The sequence below is a fragment of the Pezoporus flaviventris genome, unplaced genomic scaffold (genome assembly GCF_033815535.1).
Source record: "Pezoporus flaviventris isolate CSIRO_AGI_PZ_B2104156 unplaced genomic scaffold, CSIRO_AGI_Pfla_v1 ptg000007l, whole genome shotgun sequence".
Lineage (NCBI taxonomy): Eukaryota > Metazoa > Chordata > Aves > Psittaciformes > Psittacidae > Pezoporus > Pezoporus flaviventris.
The window spans coordinates 89,528,660-89,548,933 of NW_026892555.1; the positions used below are offsets into that span (position 1 = coordinate 89,528,660).

Genomic DNA, 20,274 nt, shown 5'->3' on the forward strand with positions numbered 1-20,274 from the left:
AAAGTCATCTCTGAAACTTATAAGTACTTCTGCAAAGACAACAGTGGGAAGGCAGTTGCATATCGTATTATTTTTGGCGAGATCTTACAGGAACAATGGCTATTGTTTGGCAGCTAGCAACAAGGAGGCTGCTTTAGCTTAGAGCCTGGGGGTTGTTCCTCAAAAGGTTGTGAGCTATTTTAAGGTATGTGTGATTCAAGGTCAAAATTATTTGGCAACATCTGGTTAAAAAAAAAAAAAAAGGATGAAAGGAAAAACATCCCCAAAACCAAGACTGAGGGTAAAAATAATGTGTTCTGTTAACTTTTGTTTCTTTCCTCTTGTACGTGATTCTTACGTGTGTTGACCAAAATGACTAACTTTATTCTCCCTGTGATTTCTGATTTAAAAAGATGGTGTTGGTTGGTTGTGAGGTGACGCAGTAGGACAGAGCATGGGGTTTTCTATTGGTCTGGTTAGGTCTCACAGATGTGCGAGTGAAACGGTGCCTGTGCCAAAAGCCTCCTCCACCAGTGCTCAAAGAGCAAATGCTAGCACAAACGGGGCAGTTTCAGGTGGCCTTCCTTGTAATGAAGTATTAATTAGCATCGTTTATAACCGACTCCCCCCAGTTGCAGCATCCCTGACGCCTGAACTCATAGGTTGTTGAAATCACGCACAGCTGCAGCTTTTTCCCCCAAAATGCGGCGTTTTCCACAGCTGCGTGTGGAAAAAACTGAGCCGCGGTCCCTCTTGGTGCTTCGGGGCAGGTGGGCACCCTCTGGGCTTGCCGGCAGCTGCCGCTCCGCTCCGTGCCACGGGCAGGAGCCGACGCAGCGCACCAGGTGGCGCTGTGGCGCTTCGGGAGCCGGGACCCGTCGCCCCGCCCGTAGCCCCTTTGCTCCCCTTGGAACAGGGAAAGTGAGAGCAGTCAACGTTCAGAACCTTCCGCGGAACCGAGGTGCTGGATTTCGGTCTATTCTTCCGAATGGAGCGTGAGAGACCAGTGGTAGCTATGTCCCCGCTTCAAAGTGCGTTTCTTCCCTCTCAGAGGCATGCTTCCACATTGGTCCTTCTCTCTGTCAGCATCTAGAAACACTTGATAAAAGAAAGTGCTTAAGCACAGAGCTCCTCTTCTCCTCTCCATTTGCTCCCATGTCCCACTTTAGCACCAATGCTTGGGCACGCTGAAATCTGCTGCAGCCATGCCACGTTTTCACATAGCTGTCGCTTAACTGCAGCGTGTGTGAGCTCTGACTTGGGAGCTGAGGCTGTTCCCACAATTTTGGCAGTTCCCACTGCTAACCAGGGCTGGGAAAGGTGATTTGCTGGATGAGAATAGCCATGTCCTCACAGGCACCTGGGTGTGGGCTCCACCAGTAAAGATGCCCACTTGGTTGCCTCTGCCATGGGAACAGTCACATCTGAGCCTGGGATCAGTCACCTCTGCAGCACAGTCTCTAAAATGGGCGCCTGAACTCTTCACAGGCTGACCCTTTCCCTTCATGTATGCACTGTTCAGTGTGCCCTTGCCCTGTGTCAGAGCCAGGAACACTGCTACTGGAGCTCCTCATCCTCATGTGGGGGAAAAAGTGGTGTTTCCAAACATGGGCAGAACTGGCAGTGTGTTGCAGCACACCAGTGCTATTAGACTATGTGATGAATGTGTTTCACCTGCCAGCTGGCGATGGCATCATCGCGGTGGCTCCCACGTCACAAACTTGAATGAACCTCTCAAAACAAAAAGCAGGTATGTGCTGGTATAAGTAGGTTTCTGGCTCTTCTCCTCAAGGAATACAGTACTTACTGACAGCGAAAATGTGTACTTAGAGGAGGTAGTTCTGTTTGTTTCAGGTATTGGCAAAAAGATATTTCTTTTATATGTGCTTCTTTCTGAGCAGCAGGGGAAATTATCCTCTCAAGGCAAAAGGAACTCAAAAGCTTGCTAAAATGTTTTGGGAGCATTTCATAGAAGGTGATATTTGAAACGCCAAGCACTATTCGTACGTTTTATGGCTGAGAAGTATTATTGGGCCATATCCTGGAGGTTTCACTCAAACCCATGTTTTTAAACACTGATGTCTGGAAGTTAAACTAAAGTGTATTGACATGAAATACCTTAGGTATTTGGTTTGCTTCTCAGAAGCATCAAACTCTTTGCAAGGTAGGGCCTTTGGGGACTTCAAAAAGGCAAACATTTTACTTTGGAGCTCTCTACCACTTGTTACGAAGTCTTGCCTATTGTAATTGTGTTTGGTTTTTACCTGATGTTTTTTCCAAACAGTTAATTTAATTGCAGACAGTTCTTAGCTGAAAGCAGTAGCTTTAGTTCAAGAGCAGAACTTGATGTTGGGGTTATTTATACAAATCCACATAGACAGTAACCTCTTCCTCTGAAGTAATCAGATAATCAGTAAGGTTAAATACTAACAAAAATTATCATGAACCTATATATATGAATGCAATGACTTTTTCCAATAGTTACTGAATAACTTGCCTGGGAAATGGGTCTTAGTTTGGCTCTCATGGTTGATTCTAAGCTTCCTTCTACCAATACCCATGAGACTCTGGTTAATTTTGTGGCATAAAATATTTAAGTATGTGCTCTGCCAAGTGAATACAAGGTCTCAATTTGAATTTCAGCCTCTATGGGCAACTATTTTAGACATTTTGGTAGAACGTAAATGCATATTTTCTACATGCCAGATCCTGGCCCCATATCCATCAAAGTAAATCTTCAGTAGTTCCACTGAAGCTTTAGAACAATCCTAAATTATGTTATTGAGGTCAGATCATGACCCTGAAGCTCTGGCAGAGACCCAGACCAAGAAATTTGTGTGGGAAATTGGGGAGGGAATAAATTATCACTTGCCTATGTTGTTTTGTGGGAGTAAACTTAGAAAGGTGTGAGCTAAGATGAAAACTCCTAATCGTGGTGGATATTGCTTTCCAGCTGTTTCTGCTGGAAATAGCTCTCTGTGTGGCTATGGGAGAAGTTCTTATTTTCTGTCTCAAATAACAACCAATTTTGCTTTTGTTTTCCCTGACTGTCCCTGTCCCACTCTCTCCCTTTGGAGAAAAGTCACTTGATTTTGTAAAAAAACAAAGTCCAGGCGTAGGTTCTAGTTTGAGCGGGGTTTTTTACTCTGGTGAATGTAAACCTTAATTTTCTCTCTCTGCCGAACAAAAGTGGCAGGTCTAAACAGTATTAGGTAATTGTGGCTGTCATATCGTACGTTGTACTGTGGAAAATATTAATTGCTGTTTTTCACTGGAGGGTTTAAACAGCGGTCCTTTCGTCTGACAGGGAGCATGTCGTTCTCCTCCCGATTAAGGCTGTGTACTGTAGAGCAGCATGAAAGGATTCCTGTACAGCTGTGCTGGGAGAGTGGGCGGGCATCTCATTCAGTAATAACATCTAATTTATACAGCCATGAAAATCTACAGCTATAAATAAACAGTTCTGACTGACTTCACATGCTTACTCAAAATAAAACCAGAGAAATGGGCTGGAAGGAGGAATCTAGTGTAAACGTCATAAAGGCCAGATCCTCACTCAGAGTACCGCAGTAAAGTCTTTCTGAAATCAGTGTCAGATTGCAATCAACACAGATGCATGCTTTCTTCCTTACAGGGCTTCATGTGCACCAGAGAAAGGAGCAAAGCAAACCCAAGATCCCATCAGTTGTATTTTGGGAGCAGGCACTCCTGATTGCTTTCCCAAAGAGCATGACTGGGATCCAGCTTCTCCACAGCAAAAAGCAGTGCCTCTTCTGAGTTCTTTTTAAACAAAGAAACACACACACATACGATTCTCCTCAAATCCCTTGTAGTTCAACAGCACAGTCACCTCACTAGATCCAGAAGGTAACCCTGGCACAAGTGGGAGTCAAGGACAAGATCTGCTGTTCAGATCAGACATGGAAAGAACTACCCCTCCATGTCAGGTCCCAGGCTCTACTTTGAGTTTCTGACATTTAAGCTTTTACAGTGGGTTACTTTGAGCAACCTGGTCTAGTGGAAGGTGTCCTTGCCCATGGCAGGGGGTTGGAACCACATGACCTTTTAGGTCCCTTCAACAGTTCTGTGATTCTGTGACCAGTAAAAACCAAAATATTAGAAGAGGTAAAAATACCCAACAAACGTGTTCAGAGTCGCCTCTTCCCTAATTCCCTTGATTTTTTTCTTCACTCTTTGTCTCTGAAATATTTCCTTTGACCAGCATCTTTCAAGTGTATTCCTTCCACATTCTCCTTTAGTTTCAGCAGAAAAAGGGGGGGGGGGGGGGGGTGGGGTGGTGTGCCCACGTAATTGCTTACATTCCCTTTGCAAAGTTAGCTGGAGTGAGTTATCTAGATAAGCTGAGAATTACTGGATGCATGCACATCTTTCATTGAGTTAGCTTACGGTCTAGCCCTAGTCTGTTAACTTCCCAGACTAGAATTTTATCAGGTGCTTAACATGTGAAAAGAACAATCTTATGTATACACATTATCTTTTTATTGCTCACAGGCAGCTTACAATGTGTTTCATTTTTACTAAGCTCCAGCAGCATTTGGAAGATGAAAATAACACCCCGGTGAACTGCACACACAGTAGCTCTAAGCTAAGGGTTTTGGCAATGAAGATGGAGTTAGACATTTAAGTACTGAAACTAGTTTCAAATCCTCTTTTAAATGCAAGGCTAATAACAGAGATCTTTCTTTTTCACATTGACCATTAAGGAACACTTATGCTACTGTTGGTTTTGCCTGTTTATTGGAGTTTGCAAAGCAGATCTCCAGTGTTTTAGATGTTAACAAAATGTTGAGGCTAATAACAGAAATCAACTATATTGAAGTAGATTAGTAAACGTGAATGGAGTGTAATTATATGGCAAGCAGCTTTATGTTAAACAGTGCTTTAAATTAACATGCTTTCTGTCAAAGCAATCATACTCTCAGTATAATTAGGTTACTTCTGCTGCAAGATTAACTGAAACCAAGAAAAAGGAAGAAAGTATTGCATTCAGATTTCCTGTTAAAATGGAAGGGAGATATTATGCATATTAATATCCCAGAAAGTTTCTCGTTAGGAGAACTTGGCTCCATGGTGAACTGAGCAGACATTCCTAATTACAGTCCTTGTTAGCCCAATTTGTTATCTAGCTAGCTTGGAAGTCACAGCACTGTTAAAATTATCCCTCTTCTTAATTTTTTCCAGACTTGATGAAGGGCAATCCAAACAAGAGCTGGCTTGCATTCACAGGTCTTTTAGAGAGTAGTGCCAAGCTCTTGAGGGAGTTCATTTACCAGTGATGAGTTTTAACCATGGACACATCCTCACATACATTGTGCAAGATATGAGAAACTTGTGTAAACAGACAAACACAATTTTCTTTTCATAGAAGTTGCAGAGTTATCATGTAAGAGGCAAACATTTCATATTTTCCACTAGTTTTCCATATGTCTGATGACATAATGGCTTCACCAGAAACTGCAATGAATTGGAGAAAGGATTTATCACAGCTGCATTTATTTTCCTCTACTTCATGGCTTCAGTGTTCATGGAGAGATTGTTTGGCTCTAAGAGGAGGATTCACTTGCCTTTCTGCCTGTAGTCCAGTATTACTATTGAATCTCCTGTTTGGAGGCAGAGGAGAAGAGATTATTATGGGGTGGAAAAAAAAAAAGCACAATAGAGAAGTCCTTTTACAGATCAGACACACTGTTGGGAGGAGGATGTGAACCTGGCCCCAGCCTCCCAACATCCCTGGGAAACCGAACCCATCTGGGAGTGGGAGTAACCTATGGCTTGGACCAGCTGCTGATGTCGAATGAGCCTGAGGCATCCCTAGCAAGTAAAGGATTACTCTGCTACTGAGGGATGATTTGAAATCTAACATGACCACATCCATTGAGAATAATGGTGCTTTGTTAATGGGAAAAAGTATATGCTGCCAAACAAACCTAGCTTGGTGTAAGAATATGTGAAAAACTTTAAAAATAAAGCTTGTTTGGAAAGACAGCTGATCATTAATCCCTGCATCTGAGATGTCTGGAGCATCCTCACATGGCTGGCCAGTACAGTGCAGGACCTACTGCAGGTCCACAGCTTTCAGAAGCACCACCTAGAGACCCAGTATACTGCCATGGGTCACACCAAGTGTACCTAATCTAATACATGGCCTCAGTCTTCCTGTTGACGATCATTTATGCACAGGGAACCCTGTGCTTTCCTTGTCCATAAACCTCAGAGGCTCTGAAACACTAATTGCTGTATTTTATTTATCTCCAGCCTGCCTAGCATTTGTTAATTGACCTGGTATGGAGTAAAATCCTGGCATTTCTTCCTTCCCAAAGGATCCTGTATGTATTTTGCACTGACCACATATATATTTTAAAGATTGGGTAGAAAAAAAAAGACTATCTTATTAGGTCAGGGACAACATATTAGCAAGCACCTGTTAATGTCTGGCCTTCAGTGATGAAACTGTAAGCCCTAGGTTGCCAGGGCTTCCGATCCTGTCTGCCTCCAGTGCATCATCAGATAAACTTGTCAGTAAGAGCAGGGTGTGTGACAGATGGTACAGGTTTCCTTTAAATAGTTAGACTCCTCTACCCGAGGGGTAACTGCAGCTTGGGGGAGTGACAAATATAAAGGATATAAATATGCCATCACAGGTTTGTGGCACAACTAGGATGAATGGATGAGACAAAAGCAGGTATTTGTATTTAGTTTGCAAACTCTGGGCTGTAAATCCTCTTAAATTTGAGTTCCATTTGTTACTGGCAATATACTGAAATTGTAGATATAAACATTATTTGTTCACTGAAAGAAATAGATACACCCTGGACTTTTGTTCTTTGTTTTCAAAGGCACAATAGAACAAATGAAGTTATATTCTTGAAAAGAGGCTCAGTTTAAAGATCCCTTCTGGACGCTGTAATAATAAAGGGTAGAACCTGTATCTGCATTAATAACTACCTGCAGAACATGAGCATTTTTACATTCATGCAAAACCACTGTGCCAGGACAATGGTAAAATATATCTCACACAGTTGCCCTTTGCATCACTTTATTTGCCACTCGAGTTTCTGCAATCTCAACAGCTGCTCAGAAGAATGAGAGCATTGAGAATTCAATCGTATTATAGTATTTGTATTAGACAGATTCATGTGCTGTCAACGTAGGCTGGGTTTCCCAATAGCTGACTACAGGGTATTAAGGGAGCTTGGTTTCAGAGGCACATAAATACAAAAATAAAACCCAGGGAAAAAAATTGGTTCCTAAAACATGTTATACATTTCTGGAAAATTCATTTAATGTAGAAGTGCTCCACAAAGAAGACTGCCATCTAACTTTAGCTCAGCTTTAGGTGAATATGTTTCAGCAGTGGCTTCACAGGCTATTCAAGAGCCTGTAGAAGATATGGAGGAGCACATTCATCTGTGCACTGGGCAAGTGCAATTATTCCACCATAAGTTTTCTCTTTTATCCTGGGAATAATAGCTCTTATTCTTGTTGTACTGCTTTATCCCATGCTTTACAATATCTGTAATTCTGGCTTTGTCCCCAGTGTTTCCTAGCCAGCTGCTGACCAAAGCTTTCTCCTCTGAAGGTCAATGAGCATCAAGGCATGGATCTGTTGGAGCTGCTGCAGGCTCTTAGAGCTAGCCTCCTGTTCTGCCCCATTCCATCACATGGAGATGAGCATTTCTCTGGACTTGGCAGAGGCCTTGTGGATGTAAAATCTTGCAAGAGGTTTGCCCAGTGTCTCTCTGCAGGTATTTAAATCACTGGTGCAGTGGGTATTTGTTGCTAGCTACAGCTCCTATCCAGCTGCATTTCAAACTATTGAGCTGAAACAGCTGCTGAATGTTGTTCTCTGTTGTTCTTTTTTTCCAGGTGAGTTGGATGGAAGACAAATGAATTTACTTTGTCTTCAAATGCTGGTGACAGGGAAGAGACCTCATCTGAAATGTTGCTCTGTCTGATGTGGAGAACTTTGATCCAAATTTCTCCTGAGGATCTGGTTGTCTCACCAGGAATAAAACCCAAGGAAAAACGGCTTTGCTTTATTTGTGAGTGTTCTAGTTTGACTGTAGTAACATGAGATCAGTTGCCTGTATGTTTTTTCTGCCCATTAGGGAACAGGAGAAGCTATCGCACGGTTCCTCTTTGGTACTCAGACCCTGTAGCCAAATTCTTGGCTGAGGTGAATTTATGGCAGTAAAAGAATCAGCCCACTGTTTCAAATTATCCTCTTTGGAGTTTCTGTATTGCTCAACATTGTCTAGTACTCTAGAAACTCTGGGATTTAAAGCAAAAAAAAAGTCATTACTGGTACTATTTTCTGTGCCTCTCAGGCTATGCAGCTGGGTTGCCTTAGTTACCACCAATCCAACTGTGCAAGGGGAGGGAGAGGCACATAAGAGATAATACATTTTTAAAACCTCCAATACTGTATGAAACAATTCATCTATAAATAATAGAAGAAATTTAGGGTCTGGCATTGTTTGGTTATTCTGAAAAGGGAAAACAAGATTATATTATTTGACAGCCTGGATTTTTCAGCTCTCAGAAATGATACTGCATCTTTTTGGTCAAGCACTGGACATACCGCTTTAAAAATTACTTGCTTGAAGTGGAAAGCTGCCATCCATAGACTTTGGAATAAGTTGGAACTGAATATACCTTTAAGGGTGAAAAAGAGTAAATATTTACGTAGCTGTTTTTAGGACAAGTGGTAGTGGCCTGAAGCTATAAAGGAACATGAAAGAGCCCATATAAAGCATGGTATGCTGTGGGACAAGTTTCATTTGTGGCCTGAAGTCTGCCACAGGATGTAAATCCAAAAGGAAACCAGGCTTGCCATTCATGTGGAGCTATATGTGAATCACTTCTCACACCTTTGACTAAACACAACTTACCTGGCCACAAACTCAGCTAGCTTTCTTCCTTCAAGTGGGAAGGAAAGAGAAGTAGCCTCCCCAGAGCCTTTCCCTTTGGGTAGAAGCCTGGTCAGAGCAGCCCAGGTAAGGTGCTCTGCCTGGTAGATGCTGCCAGCAGCAGGTCCAATTGCTTGGTGGCTATGGGTGTTAGTGGAGAAGGTGTTTCCAGATGTGCTATAGGAACCTACTGGACAATTGCATTACTGTAACTCAAACTGTGCCTTTGGGGGACCAAGCAGGAAGCAGAAGAGAGTGCAGAAGTGCCCTTCCACATACCCTTTGTGGTGGACAGGGTGGAGGGTCTAGAGAGATGGAGAGGTTTGTCTTCTACCACCACAAATCGTTTTGCTTTGTGTGGTTTGCTTTTTTCCTTTCTGCAGGGTTGTTTTAACTGCATCATCTCCGTTATTGTGATGGGAAGGTGATACAAGAAAGGGTAGAATGAAAAAAAGTGGAGCCATTTTTGCTGTGAGAAGAAAGGTATGTTGGAATCATGTCTTCATTCAGTTTGCAGCTCTTTTTACTTTGGCAATGCTGAGCCAAAGATTTATCTCAGTCAGGAACTTATTAAGACTCCAGCATACTGTAATTTCGAATAGCTTCCCTCTGGCTGTGATTCAATATTTATTGTGGCCTTGTTATCAATACAGCTTAAGGAGGTCCTACCCTTCTCTTGGGTGGACACAGCTGAGAAATGGGTCAGGAAAAAAAAAAATAATCAGTGTTGAAAACAGCCTCTGCTTGCAAGAAACCTTGCTTGAGCAACCTGGTCTAGTGGGAGGTGTCCCTGCCCATGGCAGGAGGGGTTGGAACTAGATAATCTTAAGGTCCTTTCCAACCCAAACTATTCTATGATTCTATGAAACAGGCGTGCGTCGTAGAATAAGAGGGAGTGAGGGGTAGTAGGCAGGAGCTTATTGAGAAGTTATTGCTGCCAAAGCTCCCATACAATCAAACTATAGCCTCAGATACTGTGGATTGCCAGGTATCAGGGTACAGCTTGAAACTTTTATCAGTGCACAACAAATCCAGGGAATGCTGCTAGTCCTGGGGGTGAAGAGCCGAGGATGCATGTGAAGCAGCACAAACATGGAGAAATGTAACTCAGCGCAGTGTCCCAAACATGGATGAAAACACTGTGTAATTGTTAAGGCCATGATTTCGTGGATCCTTTGAAAAATATAGAGTATTTATGGAGAGGCAGACCCACTACACACAGGAGATCTCCATAGATTGCAAGAGCACACCAGATACCTGTGGAGGATATTGTGTATGCTGTGTTTATATATATTCTCTGAGATAACGTTTGTGCTATCACAACTGGGGGATGCTTTTCAGCCTTTCTCTGTGCACAGAAAAGAAAGCTGAGTGTTTGTCCCAGTTTCTTTAGAAAGCTCTTAAATTAACATCTCTTAAGTGGGCATATTTAGTCAGCTGTTCAAACTGCATCCAATTTGTGCAGTTAATTTGATCTCTGCTTGGCATGACCTTTTGCCCAATTGATTAACACCTTGCAAATCAAATTAATTTCATTCTGATTATCTCCAACTTACGCATCTCCAATTTAGGCATACTCTAGGCCTGAAATTACTATTATGTACTCAGTGATGAAGAAATCTGACACCTAGATGTATAAACTATCAGATCTCATGCAAAGACCTATATTGTCTTGTGATGATGTGGTCTTTGATTAGTAATAGCTACTGTTTATGTGATGCCTCTGAAAACAGAGCTAGTGCAGAATCTGTTTTCATTTACCAGCAATCCTCATCTTGTATCACATTTATGCAAGAATAGAATTCAGCCAAAATTTCCAAACATGGACATGTAGAGCAAGCATCTTATTTGCAAAGGTATCAAGCGGTGAAGCTGGTTATTCAGCACATTTGAAAGTCAATCTGCTGCTTTTAGGTAGCTGAGAGTACGAATGGTGAGAGACTAGCTACAGACGCTCTGCTTTGGCTTGACAGGCATGTGAGACTTCACAAAATGCATCAGGCATTAAATGTTCCCTGAGAACAGAGGGAAGTTGTCTTATTTATTTTCAGAGGTGTTTTTGCAGCATTTTTTCTTTCATCAGAAAGCTAGTGTAAGAAATTGCAAATGTTCACACGTTTGTCCTAAATAAAATACATGCGTTTTCCTGACGGAAACACTTTCATCCTCAAAACCATAATCTTGACTGAGAAGGGAGAGAGGAAACCAGGTGAGAAATAATAATAATAATAATATAACCCTATGCCAAACCACCAAAGCTGCTTCATCAGTTGTTTATTCCTTCCTTTCACTTGTTGAACGTGTCCTCCTAAACTACTTTCTTTTTCTAACTGCCCATTTGTCCAAGGAGGCTGCCTTTCATTTTCTTTAAATCACCACTGATTATGCCACTACCAAAGTAGAAGGCAGATGTTCTCAAGAGTTTGTAAAACTTTCTGAAGTGCTGTTTTACCCACAGAGGTGCTGTGATGCTTTCACTGGGATACACTAATGCCTTCCTATAAATTGTCAGTAAATTGCAATTCCCTTGACAAACACCACATAATGAAGGTGTAAAAGTTTCAGCCAGAGAGATTTAGTACCTCTGGAACCTTGTTTGAGAAGAAATTCAAATTCCAGTGGTTATGCTGTTAAGTGGTGTTTCTTGAGCCACATTTGTGAAACCTGGCCCTGTATCTGGTGGGATTGGGATTCTTGCTCCAATTTGTTGTCTCTTTGTTAGTAACTGTTTAGGACCTATCAATCTCTAGCAGACACCCAAATACCACACCCACAGTGTACAAGGGTCCCCTTCCAGGTTGGACAAGGCTTTGAGCAACCTATTCCAGTGGAAGGTGCCCCTACCTGTGGCAGGGAGTTGGAACTGGATGAGCTTTAAGGTCCCTTCCAACCCAAACCATTCTGAGATTCCTTTCCTACCTGCTTAGGCAATCACAAGAATTCATTTAGATGACATTTTTTCATATAGATAGAAGTGAAAAACAAAACTTGGACTGACCCCATATAATGCTGTTGAGGAACTCCCCGAAGTTGTAGAAAGAGATGATGATGGCAACGCTAACGGCAAAGAAGGCTGCGAGCCCGGCTGGGCTGAACAAAGCAAAGAGCGGATATACCCACTCTCCTGTTACAGAATAAATCCACAGGACCCTAGACAAGGAGAGAAATGACCTTTGGTTAAAACCATTCAGTTAGAAGAACCACTTCATGATTTCTAGCTCCTGAAGGACCAAGTTATCAAAACAATCTTGATACAGAGGAAATTAGCTCCACTGTCAATACATCTCCTTGGCATTTGGGCTATTTGCTGTGAAGCACACTTGAGCTGCTGCTGAATTAGATGGGTTTCATCACAGTTTGAAATGCACACAATGTTCTGCTCTTCACCCTGGTGGCACTGGCTATTAACAGTGGCAAAATAATGGTAAAATAAAAAAATGCTTACAAATAGGGATGGCACGTGACTATTCTAAGGGAAGCTTATTCAAATGAGCTCTCACATATGTGCTTGCTCTTTAGTTACAACAGCTTTTCAGCCCTAGCCATATTTCAAGGATCTGTGAAGGCAAAGCGCTGTTTCTCACTGTCTCTATCCTGCCACTGCTGACCACTGTTTTGGGGAGTGGGAAGAGGTTTTCAGGAGGCTAGAGGCTATGAGAATTCTCCAGCACATTTCCTCTTGGTCTAAGAGGAGGAGGAGAAGAGGAGCAGATAGGTAGGAAACAAAGGTAGCTGCTTTGCTCCTTTGTGCCAGAACCGTTTGCAAAGCACTCTCTGGAAAAGGGAAAGAAGGTTAAGAAAAAGGATAAACATGCCTGCTTTACAGGGCTTCTTTTCTTCTGTTTAGATCCTCTCTTTCTGCCTTTTTCTTCTCTCAGAAAAAACCCACCTTGTAGTGGCTGTCAGTCCACTGATATTATTTTCATTATTTATGTCTCCTAAGTGTGGTCGGTAGCAAATGCCTGGACTTAAGAATATAAAAATGGTCCCTATTTATTAAATAATGGCTGAAATTTAATACGTTTGTAATAAATATGTAAAGAACATAAAAATTAGGATGGGTCTTTAGTGATTGTTATGAGGATGTGTTATTTTAATGATAATTGCCATAAAAAGGACCTTTGGGTCCAAAATGTTCTAAAAGGTTTAATTCTTAATTTAAAAAAAACACATCTGAGAAACATATCATACTTTCCATCACCAGTGCCTACACAGGAATGCAATCCCACTCTCTCTGATGGCACCAAGCCTGTCAGCTTACACTGGGCATCATGCTTCAAAGGGAAATGACAAGCACGCTGCCCCACCAGCCTGAAACTGTCATGAAACTAAGAAATGGGAGAATGATAAGGAAAATACTACTACTACTACTACCAATAATAATAGTGTGAAAAGATGATTTCTCCTTTCTTTAGGTAGAGAAGGAAGGGGTAGGGTATAAAGAGGTGCCTTAAAGAGAGATTCACTAATCCCCATCTAAGGGATAGAGTGAGGAAATGGAGGGGGGTGATAGTGGAGCTGTCCGGGCTGAGCATGGAAATGTTAAGGGTTGAGACTCATTTTCATGATTTAAGGTTCTTTCATCAGGCAAACAAGGCTGTGAAACAGCTAAGTGATTAAAAAGAAAAAGCCTGCACAGAAGGCCACAGAGAGGCTGAGCAGAGGCACTGAAGACTGGGTGCAAGCTGGAGCCCATGCAAATGTCAGCATGTGTTCTTCACTGCACAGGGCTGCTGTTTTCTTAATGTGCCTCTAACAGCAAAACAGAGGGTGATAACTGCCTTTATTTTATATAATGAGGAACTAGATTATCTTGATGCAATTTGGCCAGCTGGTGTGCCTCGAGTGAAGCACTCCAACCCATATTTTCAAACCTAAACAAATGACTACGCAGGAGAGCTAAAGCACTTTCAGATATCTAGCTATCCGGCTTGGTAGAAGCCCTGTGTTTCCAGGTTTTTTATCCTGGGGCATACCTCCAGATATACCTGAACTTACTCATTTGATCACAGAATGGTTGACAGGTTTTGGTTTTATTTTTGTTTTGTTTTGTTTTGGGTTTTGCTAGGGATTTTATAAATCTTGCAAATGCATATTGCTCATTACTCATAGGCATCCAACTATTAAATATACATGCAGGATTTGGAAGCTTATTATTCTGAAGATTTCATTTTACCAAGTTTCATTTTTTCCCAAGATTTTACCTTGAATATCAGTGACTGAAACAGAAGCAGAAAATGCCCAGAATTATTGGGAGGATAGATGGAGATAACAGCCCTGGGCATAGCCAAATTTGCCAAACTGCTATAGGATAGAGAACAGCATTTAGATACTAAGGAGAGGTGATGTGCTGTCATAGTACAGCTGGATAAAACTGGTGAATTTATCCTGTCCTCTCGTTACCTATCCATGAATGTTAGCAGGACCACCACATTCACTGAAGGGGGAAAAAAACGGCATCTCTAGGGAATTATTCAATGGGATGATCCAAAAAGAAGAAAATAACATATTGCTTACATATGATCTCTCTGAGTCTGGTCAATTCTAAATTAAAAAATTGTGTACTGAAAATGAGCATGCAGTGACTGAAAAAGAATTTGATTCCCATCAGAGATGGAATATGGACCTGTTGCAAGAAAGTTATCAGTCTCTAAATTTAAGTGGTGGTGGTTTTTTTTTTTGTATTTTAGTTTTGTATACAAAATGCAACCTATAATGATTTATGTACCCTTGAATATAAAAGTTTGAACTTTTCTCCAAAGACACATGCAAAATTGTGAAAATTAAGGTTTATTTTATACTGATCTGTTATCACTGAAATGATAAACGGAAATCTATTGTTATTTCCTTTTTAAGATTTAAAAATGCCAGTTCTAAAATGTATATATTCTTCACTGTTTTCAGTGTGATGACTCCAGGAGTAAGGCATTACTTAATGCAGCCAGGAGGTGCAAGTTCCATCTTTGCAAGAATTAACTAACATGCCTAAAGGTTCTCTAAACCCTGATGCCCCACAACTGAAAGCCACCTTTCCGTTTTGAGCACTATGGATATTCAAAGCTGCAGTGAAGCCCCACTCAGAGGCAGGTATCTCATGTGAGCCATCACCGGCTGCTTGGTTTCTCTACTGCCTTGCAGGGACCAGTCAGTTCTCAGCCCATCCACACTGGGGAAGGGGAAGCTCAGCAGTGACAGTGACAGTTCAAGGAGAGACTTTTAGGAAGGACTGTTGCTTGTGAAACATAAGGTGCCCAAATGGGGCTATTAATTCACCAGGTTGCAGAACCAACAGTGAACTATTTACATGTGTTAAGATTTCAGTGCACAGGCTAAGAAATTTTTTTGTTAGTTGAACCCTGTTCTCTGTGGTTGCAGTTAACTGAGACAAGGAGGCAAAAAGAAAGCAGACAGCAGGTTCCTTGCTGCTTCAGGAGGAAAGAAAGCAACAGTATTGCAATCCTAATATCTTCAACCCAGTTATCAGGGCTCTGAGACACAGGTGACAAGTGCTCTCACGGACCACCTTCCACTCAGGATCTCAGCAGCACCCATGAGACATCAAGTCATAGAAGATACTGCAAGGACTCAAATGTGTTGATACTTATATTGATCATCACCCTTTGATGAGGATTCAGGTCCCAGCATGAGCTGTGTCTCCTGTGGGGTGGAATTGCTCAGCTGATAGGGGCTTCAGGGGAAAGCATGGCACTCATGACTGCAATAGCTGCCTGGAGAGCTGTCTGGTCTCAAAGACAATAAAAACTAAATGCTGTCAGAAGGCAAGCAAAATTAAGCTGGCTTTAAGCAACTGGGTGAACCAGAACATAGAAAAGAAATTTAGGAAGCCGTGATTGTAATCCTGTTAGGCTGTGGCCTGGATTAGGATAAATGGCTCCTAACTTGGTTACATAACATAGCAGTGAAGTCCACTGCTTCGCCAGCCACTCTGATGGTTTTCGAGTCACAGGAACATTTCATCTGTGCAGTTTATTTTCTATTCCAGATTTTCATTTGGTGGCCTGAAGGCAGTCTCTAGGTAAGAGTGAGAACTGGTAGGTGGGAATTGGAAGAATGGGCACTCTCATAGTCCCAGTAACTTCTCAGAAATCTTTGTGAGAGTAAGTCACCTCCGTGCTGACCAGTTGTTCTGTACCCTCTGCTCTAGGGCCTGGGTGCTTCCTGCACTCTGGAAAGTGATATTGCAGCATACCCTGAGAGTATACGGACTCATTCTTGAGCTGAGTCTCAATGTAAGTCATCTTCAGAGTGGTCTGAAGCTTTGACAGGTGCCCATATTCAGATGGAGCAGGCAGGGCCTCCAGACCACTGCATCCAGGATGCAACAAGCAGGAGTGGATGTAAAACCAGCTCCAGGGGTGCATGACACACACAGGACATGAGGGGGTGGCTGTAGGCTGGGGGGGTGCCTGGTGAGGGATAGTTTATTCTCTCAGGATCACCCTCCAACAGGTTGGAGATCAGCTGAGGTATGTAGCTGGAAATGTAGGCGGTGTCCACCGGTGGAGTGGGAGGTGGAGTGGGGCAGATGCCTCCTTGCTGCCCGTCAGCGTGCACCTGGCTCTGGATATCATTTTCTATCTCAAGTTTCTAAACCCAGCCATGTGTTCCTGCCAAATACCAAACTGGGTTTTACTCCTCTTCTGCTCCCATGACCCCAAGACCTTTGAGATTTGGAGTTTCTGCAGTGAGCAAGACACCGAGCAGAGGTAAACTCGATGGCACTGTTAGATGTACTGGGTTAGAAATAAAAACCCAGCCTGGAGAAATAGTGCACCAGAGTTCATGGCAATTTAATTGCTTTTCTAAAAGAGGCCATATAAGAGCAGGAGATATTATGTATGGTCTCAGGACCAGTATTGTGTTTGAAGAAACCTGCCCTGCCTCTGTCTGGAAATAGTTTTCATGGGTCTCAGCTGAAGTTTAAATGACTTCTCTCCACAGAACAGACTGCTGTCTCCCACGTGCCTGGGAGGGGACCTAAATCTAAGTACAGCATTTGGCCCTATTTTGCAAGCTAGATCACTTAAAGAAAATGTTTTAAAGTATGTAATTCTTACCAGCTGATATACAGAAAGCTGACAAATCCCAATAGGATCAATCCCTTCTTCTTTGCTGGGTAACGGTGGGGCAAGGCAAGGAGTTCCAGGACAGCAAATGGCAATATAGCTGTGTGCTGAGGAGAAAGAAAGTCTGTCAGTGATCAATCACAGTGCCTCTCCTTTGGTGATTGCTGATCACGAAGCTCACGAGTCTGCCCGTGAGCAAAAGATTATTTAACAGCACTGAATGTAACTGTATACAAATGCACATAATTCTTAATTTTTTTACAGTGATGAAGTACCCCTTCAGTAATGAGCATGGAAATTTTCTTGTTAGTGTGCTGTATAAAGTGGGTAAAGATGTGTGCCTGCAGAATGACCTGCATTCCTTCATAATATGTGAGCTTCCCATTTATATTTTATAATACCGTAATTTTTTTTGGTAATTCCCATTAGAGTACAGAAGGTATAGGAGCCTATTGTTACGTACATTTGAGGATGTCAAAAGTGTCCTCCTTGAACTCACTAAGCAATTGTTGAATTGCCTTCATGTTCTCCTCAAGTCATTATTGTATTTTATATATTGAAACATTATTTACTCCATTGAATTGCAGTTTGTTGTGCTTCTCTTTGTAAACTGAAAACATGGAAATAATCATGCAGAGGACTTAAGTTATCTGTGATTTGAGATTGTGAAGGAACTTCAAAGATGCTTAGCCAAGGGTTAGTAAAGTGTCAGCTTTATGGAGAAGGTTTGGGTTTTTTTTCTTCTCTCTTTTTTTTCCAAAGAGTTTATTCATAGAATCATGGAATAGTTAAGGTTGGAAAGGACCTTAAGATCATCTAGTTCTAACCCCCCTGCCATGGGCAGGGACACCTCACGCTAAATTTGAGTTACATTAAGTTTGAACTATATTAAGGGGCTTGACTTTCTAGGGCATTTATGATGACAACTGAGCATGGAGGAATTTTAGCACAGGACAGGACAGACCAGGTGGCACTGCCTGTTTTGTGGTGGGGAGCTGCCTCCAAGAGGGATGCTTCTCACTGTTTGGGAAGTTGGAGGCAGAGCATAAGTCCTTCTGGGCTCAGGTATCAAACAGACAGTGCAGGGGTTTTGTAATGCCTCAACTTGTTGGGTGATTTGTGGTAATTTCAAAAAAATATTTGTTGGGGTGAAACCTCCCCACTAAAAGTTTTGTAATATTCCCTGTGCAAGCAAACGATAGTTTGAAGTTGCAGTACCTAGTACAGAAGGCTTAAACAATGCTAGGAATAACACAGCAAAAACAGTCAATGAGGAGCAGCAAGAGAAAACTATAATAACAACTGTAGCTGACTATTTGGTTAAATTTCTGTTAATTAAGCAAATAATTTAATGAGTAGATGGGGAGGGGAAAGGAGGGAGCACAGCAGAGAAAGACAGACATTTAAACAGAAAAAAAAAAAACAAACCCAAACTAATGACTTTTTGATTTTGTTTTTCCATAAAGGCACAGCCTGCTGAGTATGCTGTATGATACGAAGTTTCCTCTTGTCCGAGGGAAGTGATTTTCGTACCTTAAATGTGCATTTGTCAGAAGTGGTGCTGAGTATCTGATTTGGTGGTATGGTGTCAAAGTTTTGTTGCTGTATATTCATAGTATATGTTGCCACAAATGCATATGAAAATCTTTAAATGTATATTGAGCTACATACAGCATGCATGAAAACATTATTTACCCATTTGTTTAAGAGGCAGACATCCATTTTTGTCTGCCATTGCCAAGCGTCAGCTCTCTGGAAGCTGCGTGTCCTCCCTCAGGCCCTGGAGGAGCTGCTATTCATATCTGGCTGTCCTACTACCAAAATAACCCTTCCATCTCAGTTATCATTTTCCAGAGAAAAGAGATAGAAAAGATTTATTGGATGTTCCAGCTCCTCTCACTCATTGACACTGAGATTTTCCTCTGGTCTGTTTCACAAAGATATTCTCCAGCTTGGTTGATAGCAGAGGTCTCATTGTATCAATACAAGTGATTCCTGGATTCATTTAACCATTAAATGTCTTCGATTCACAGAGTTTTCATACATAATCCCTCTGTCTTTTAGTTAGAAATCTATGTGCTAGGCTGATTTTAGAATGATTTCCATAGGTGTTCAATAGTTTGTCTTTGAATAGGCCAAAATACTCGTGCAAGACAGCAATGATGGAAAACTTGCACTTAGTCGTCACTTTAAGGCTTTAGCCTGTTGCAGTGGATTTGTCCATTATGTGAAATGGATATAAGTTCTGGTTTTCATCTGACATCCAGAGGGCTACAAAGATCCTTCGGAATACATAAAATGTCTTTGCTAGTCTTTTCATTAATTTAAACACTTTCAACTACTCTAAGCTGGTTGTTCCAGCTGCATTATTGCTGTCCTAAGAGGGATTTTGTAGGATTGACCTGGTGAAATAATCCTTTGTTGAAGTGAAGAGTTTTTAGATGGGGGTTATTATACATACTTATTTCCTTAGTTTGGGACTTTTTGTTCTCAGTGAATGTTAAATAAGTGCAAGTCAGCATTATGATGCTGCCTTAATAGAAAAAGTGTGTGGTGTTCTGGGATGGTATTAACAGAAGTATTGTGTGTAAGAAAGATCTGGGAATTAGCTATGCTGCTCTGCTTGAATTGATGAGGTTTTGGCTGGCACTCTGTCTCTGATTTAGGGCACCCCATTTTGACAGAGGCAGACAATGTGGAGCATGCCCAGAAAAGGACAGCACAAACAGCAAGAAATGATGAACAGGAAATCAGTTCAAGGACAGGCATAGAAGTCAGGGCTGAATGTGTTGGTATGTTTAGAGAGAAAACGAAAATGAGGCGTTTTAAATGAGAGAGTTTCAAAGGCTTAAGAGGTTGATACAGTGATGATTGAATGGGTGAGTTTTCCATGGCCATTGCAGATATGACCAAGGGCAATTGGCTCATTTTACCTCAAGAGAGATACAGCTTTATACTGGGAAATACGCAGCAAAGGCAAGTAGGGAAATTATCATACAGGGGAGCTGGGCAAGCCCTTTTACACAAGCTAGAGGAGAAGTTAAGTGTGATTCTGCCAAACCCCTCTGGGCATCTCTGACCCAGCCTCAGTTTTTCTCTACCAAGAGCTGTATGGTCTCCAAAGCTGATCCAAATGTACATGTCCAGAAACAGAGGATGAAAGCATGGAGAAAGGAGGCCTGTCCTCTTCTGACAGGAGCAAACTATCATGGCTAAGACCACTAATGTCTCCACTTGCTTAGCCAACTTCTGTCTCAGTCCATGAATCTTTGAGCTAC

At 41.9% G+C, this 20,274-nt stretch overlaps 1 protein-coding gene and 1 long non-coding RNA gene across 3 annotated transcripts in view; one reads left to right on the forward strand and one right to left on the reverse strand.

The window, feature by feature from the left end:
• Window positions 1-5,475: 5,475 nt before the first annotated feature.
• ADTRP (androgen dependent TFPI regulating protein) overlaps window positions 5,476-20,274 on the reverse strand; it is a 35,288-nt gene continuing 20,489 nt past the window's right edge. For both annotated transcript variants that reach the window (XM_061449472.1, XM_061449471.1), the window contains 3 exons: window positions 16,988-17,103; window positions 11,908-12,059; window positions 5,476-5,600 (listed from right to left, as the gene is read on the reverse strand). In XM_061449472.1, the coding sequence (XP_061305456.1) occupies window positions 5,557-5,600; window positions 11,908-12,059; window positions 16,988-17,103 (312 nt within the window). In that variant the 3' untranslated portion in view covers window positions 5,476-5,556. The remainder of the gene's footprint in view (window positions 5,601-11,907; window positions 12,060-16,987; window positions 17,104-20,274) is intronic.
• Window positions 5,787-10,649, forward strand: LOC133267279 (uncharacterized). Its single transcript, XR_009742694.1, has 3 exons — window positions 5,787-6,326; window positions 7,867-8,042; window positions 9,293-10,649. It is a non-coding gene; the product is annotated as an uncharacterized LOC133267279 (long non-coding RNA).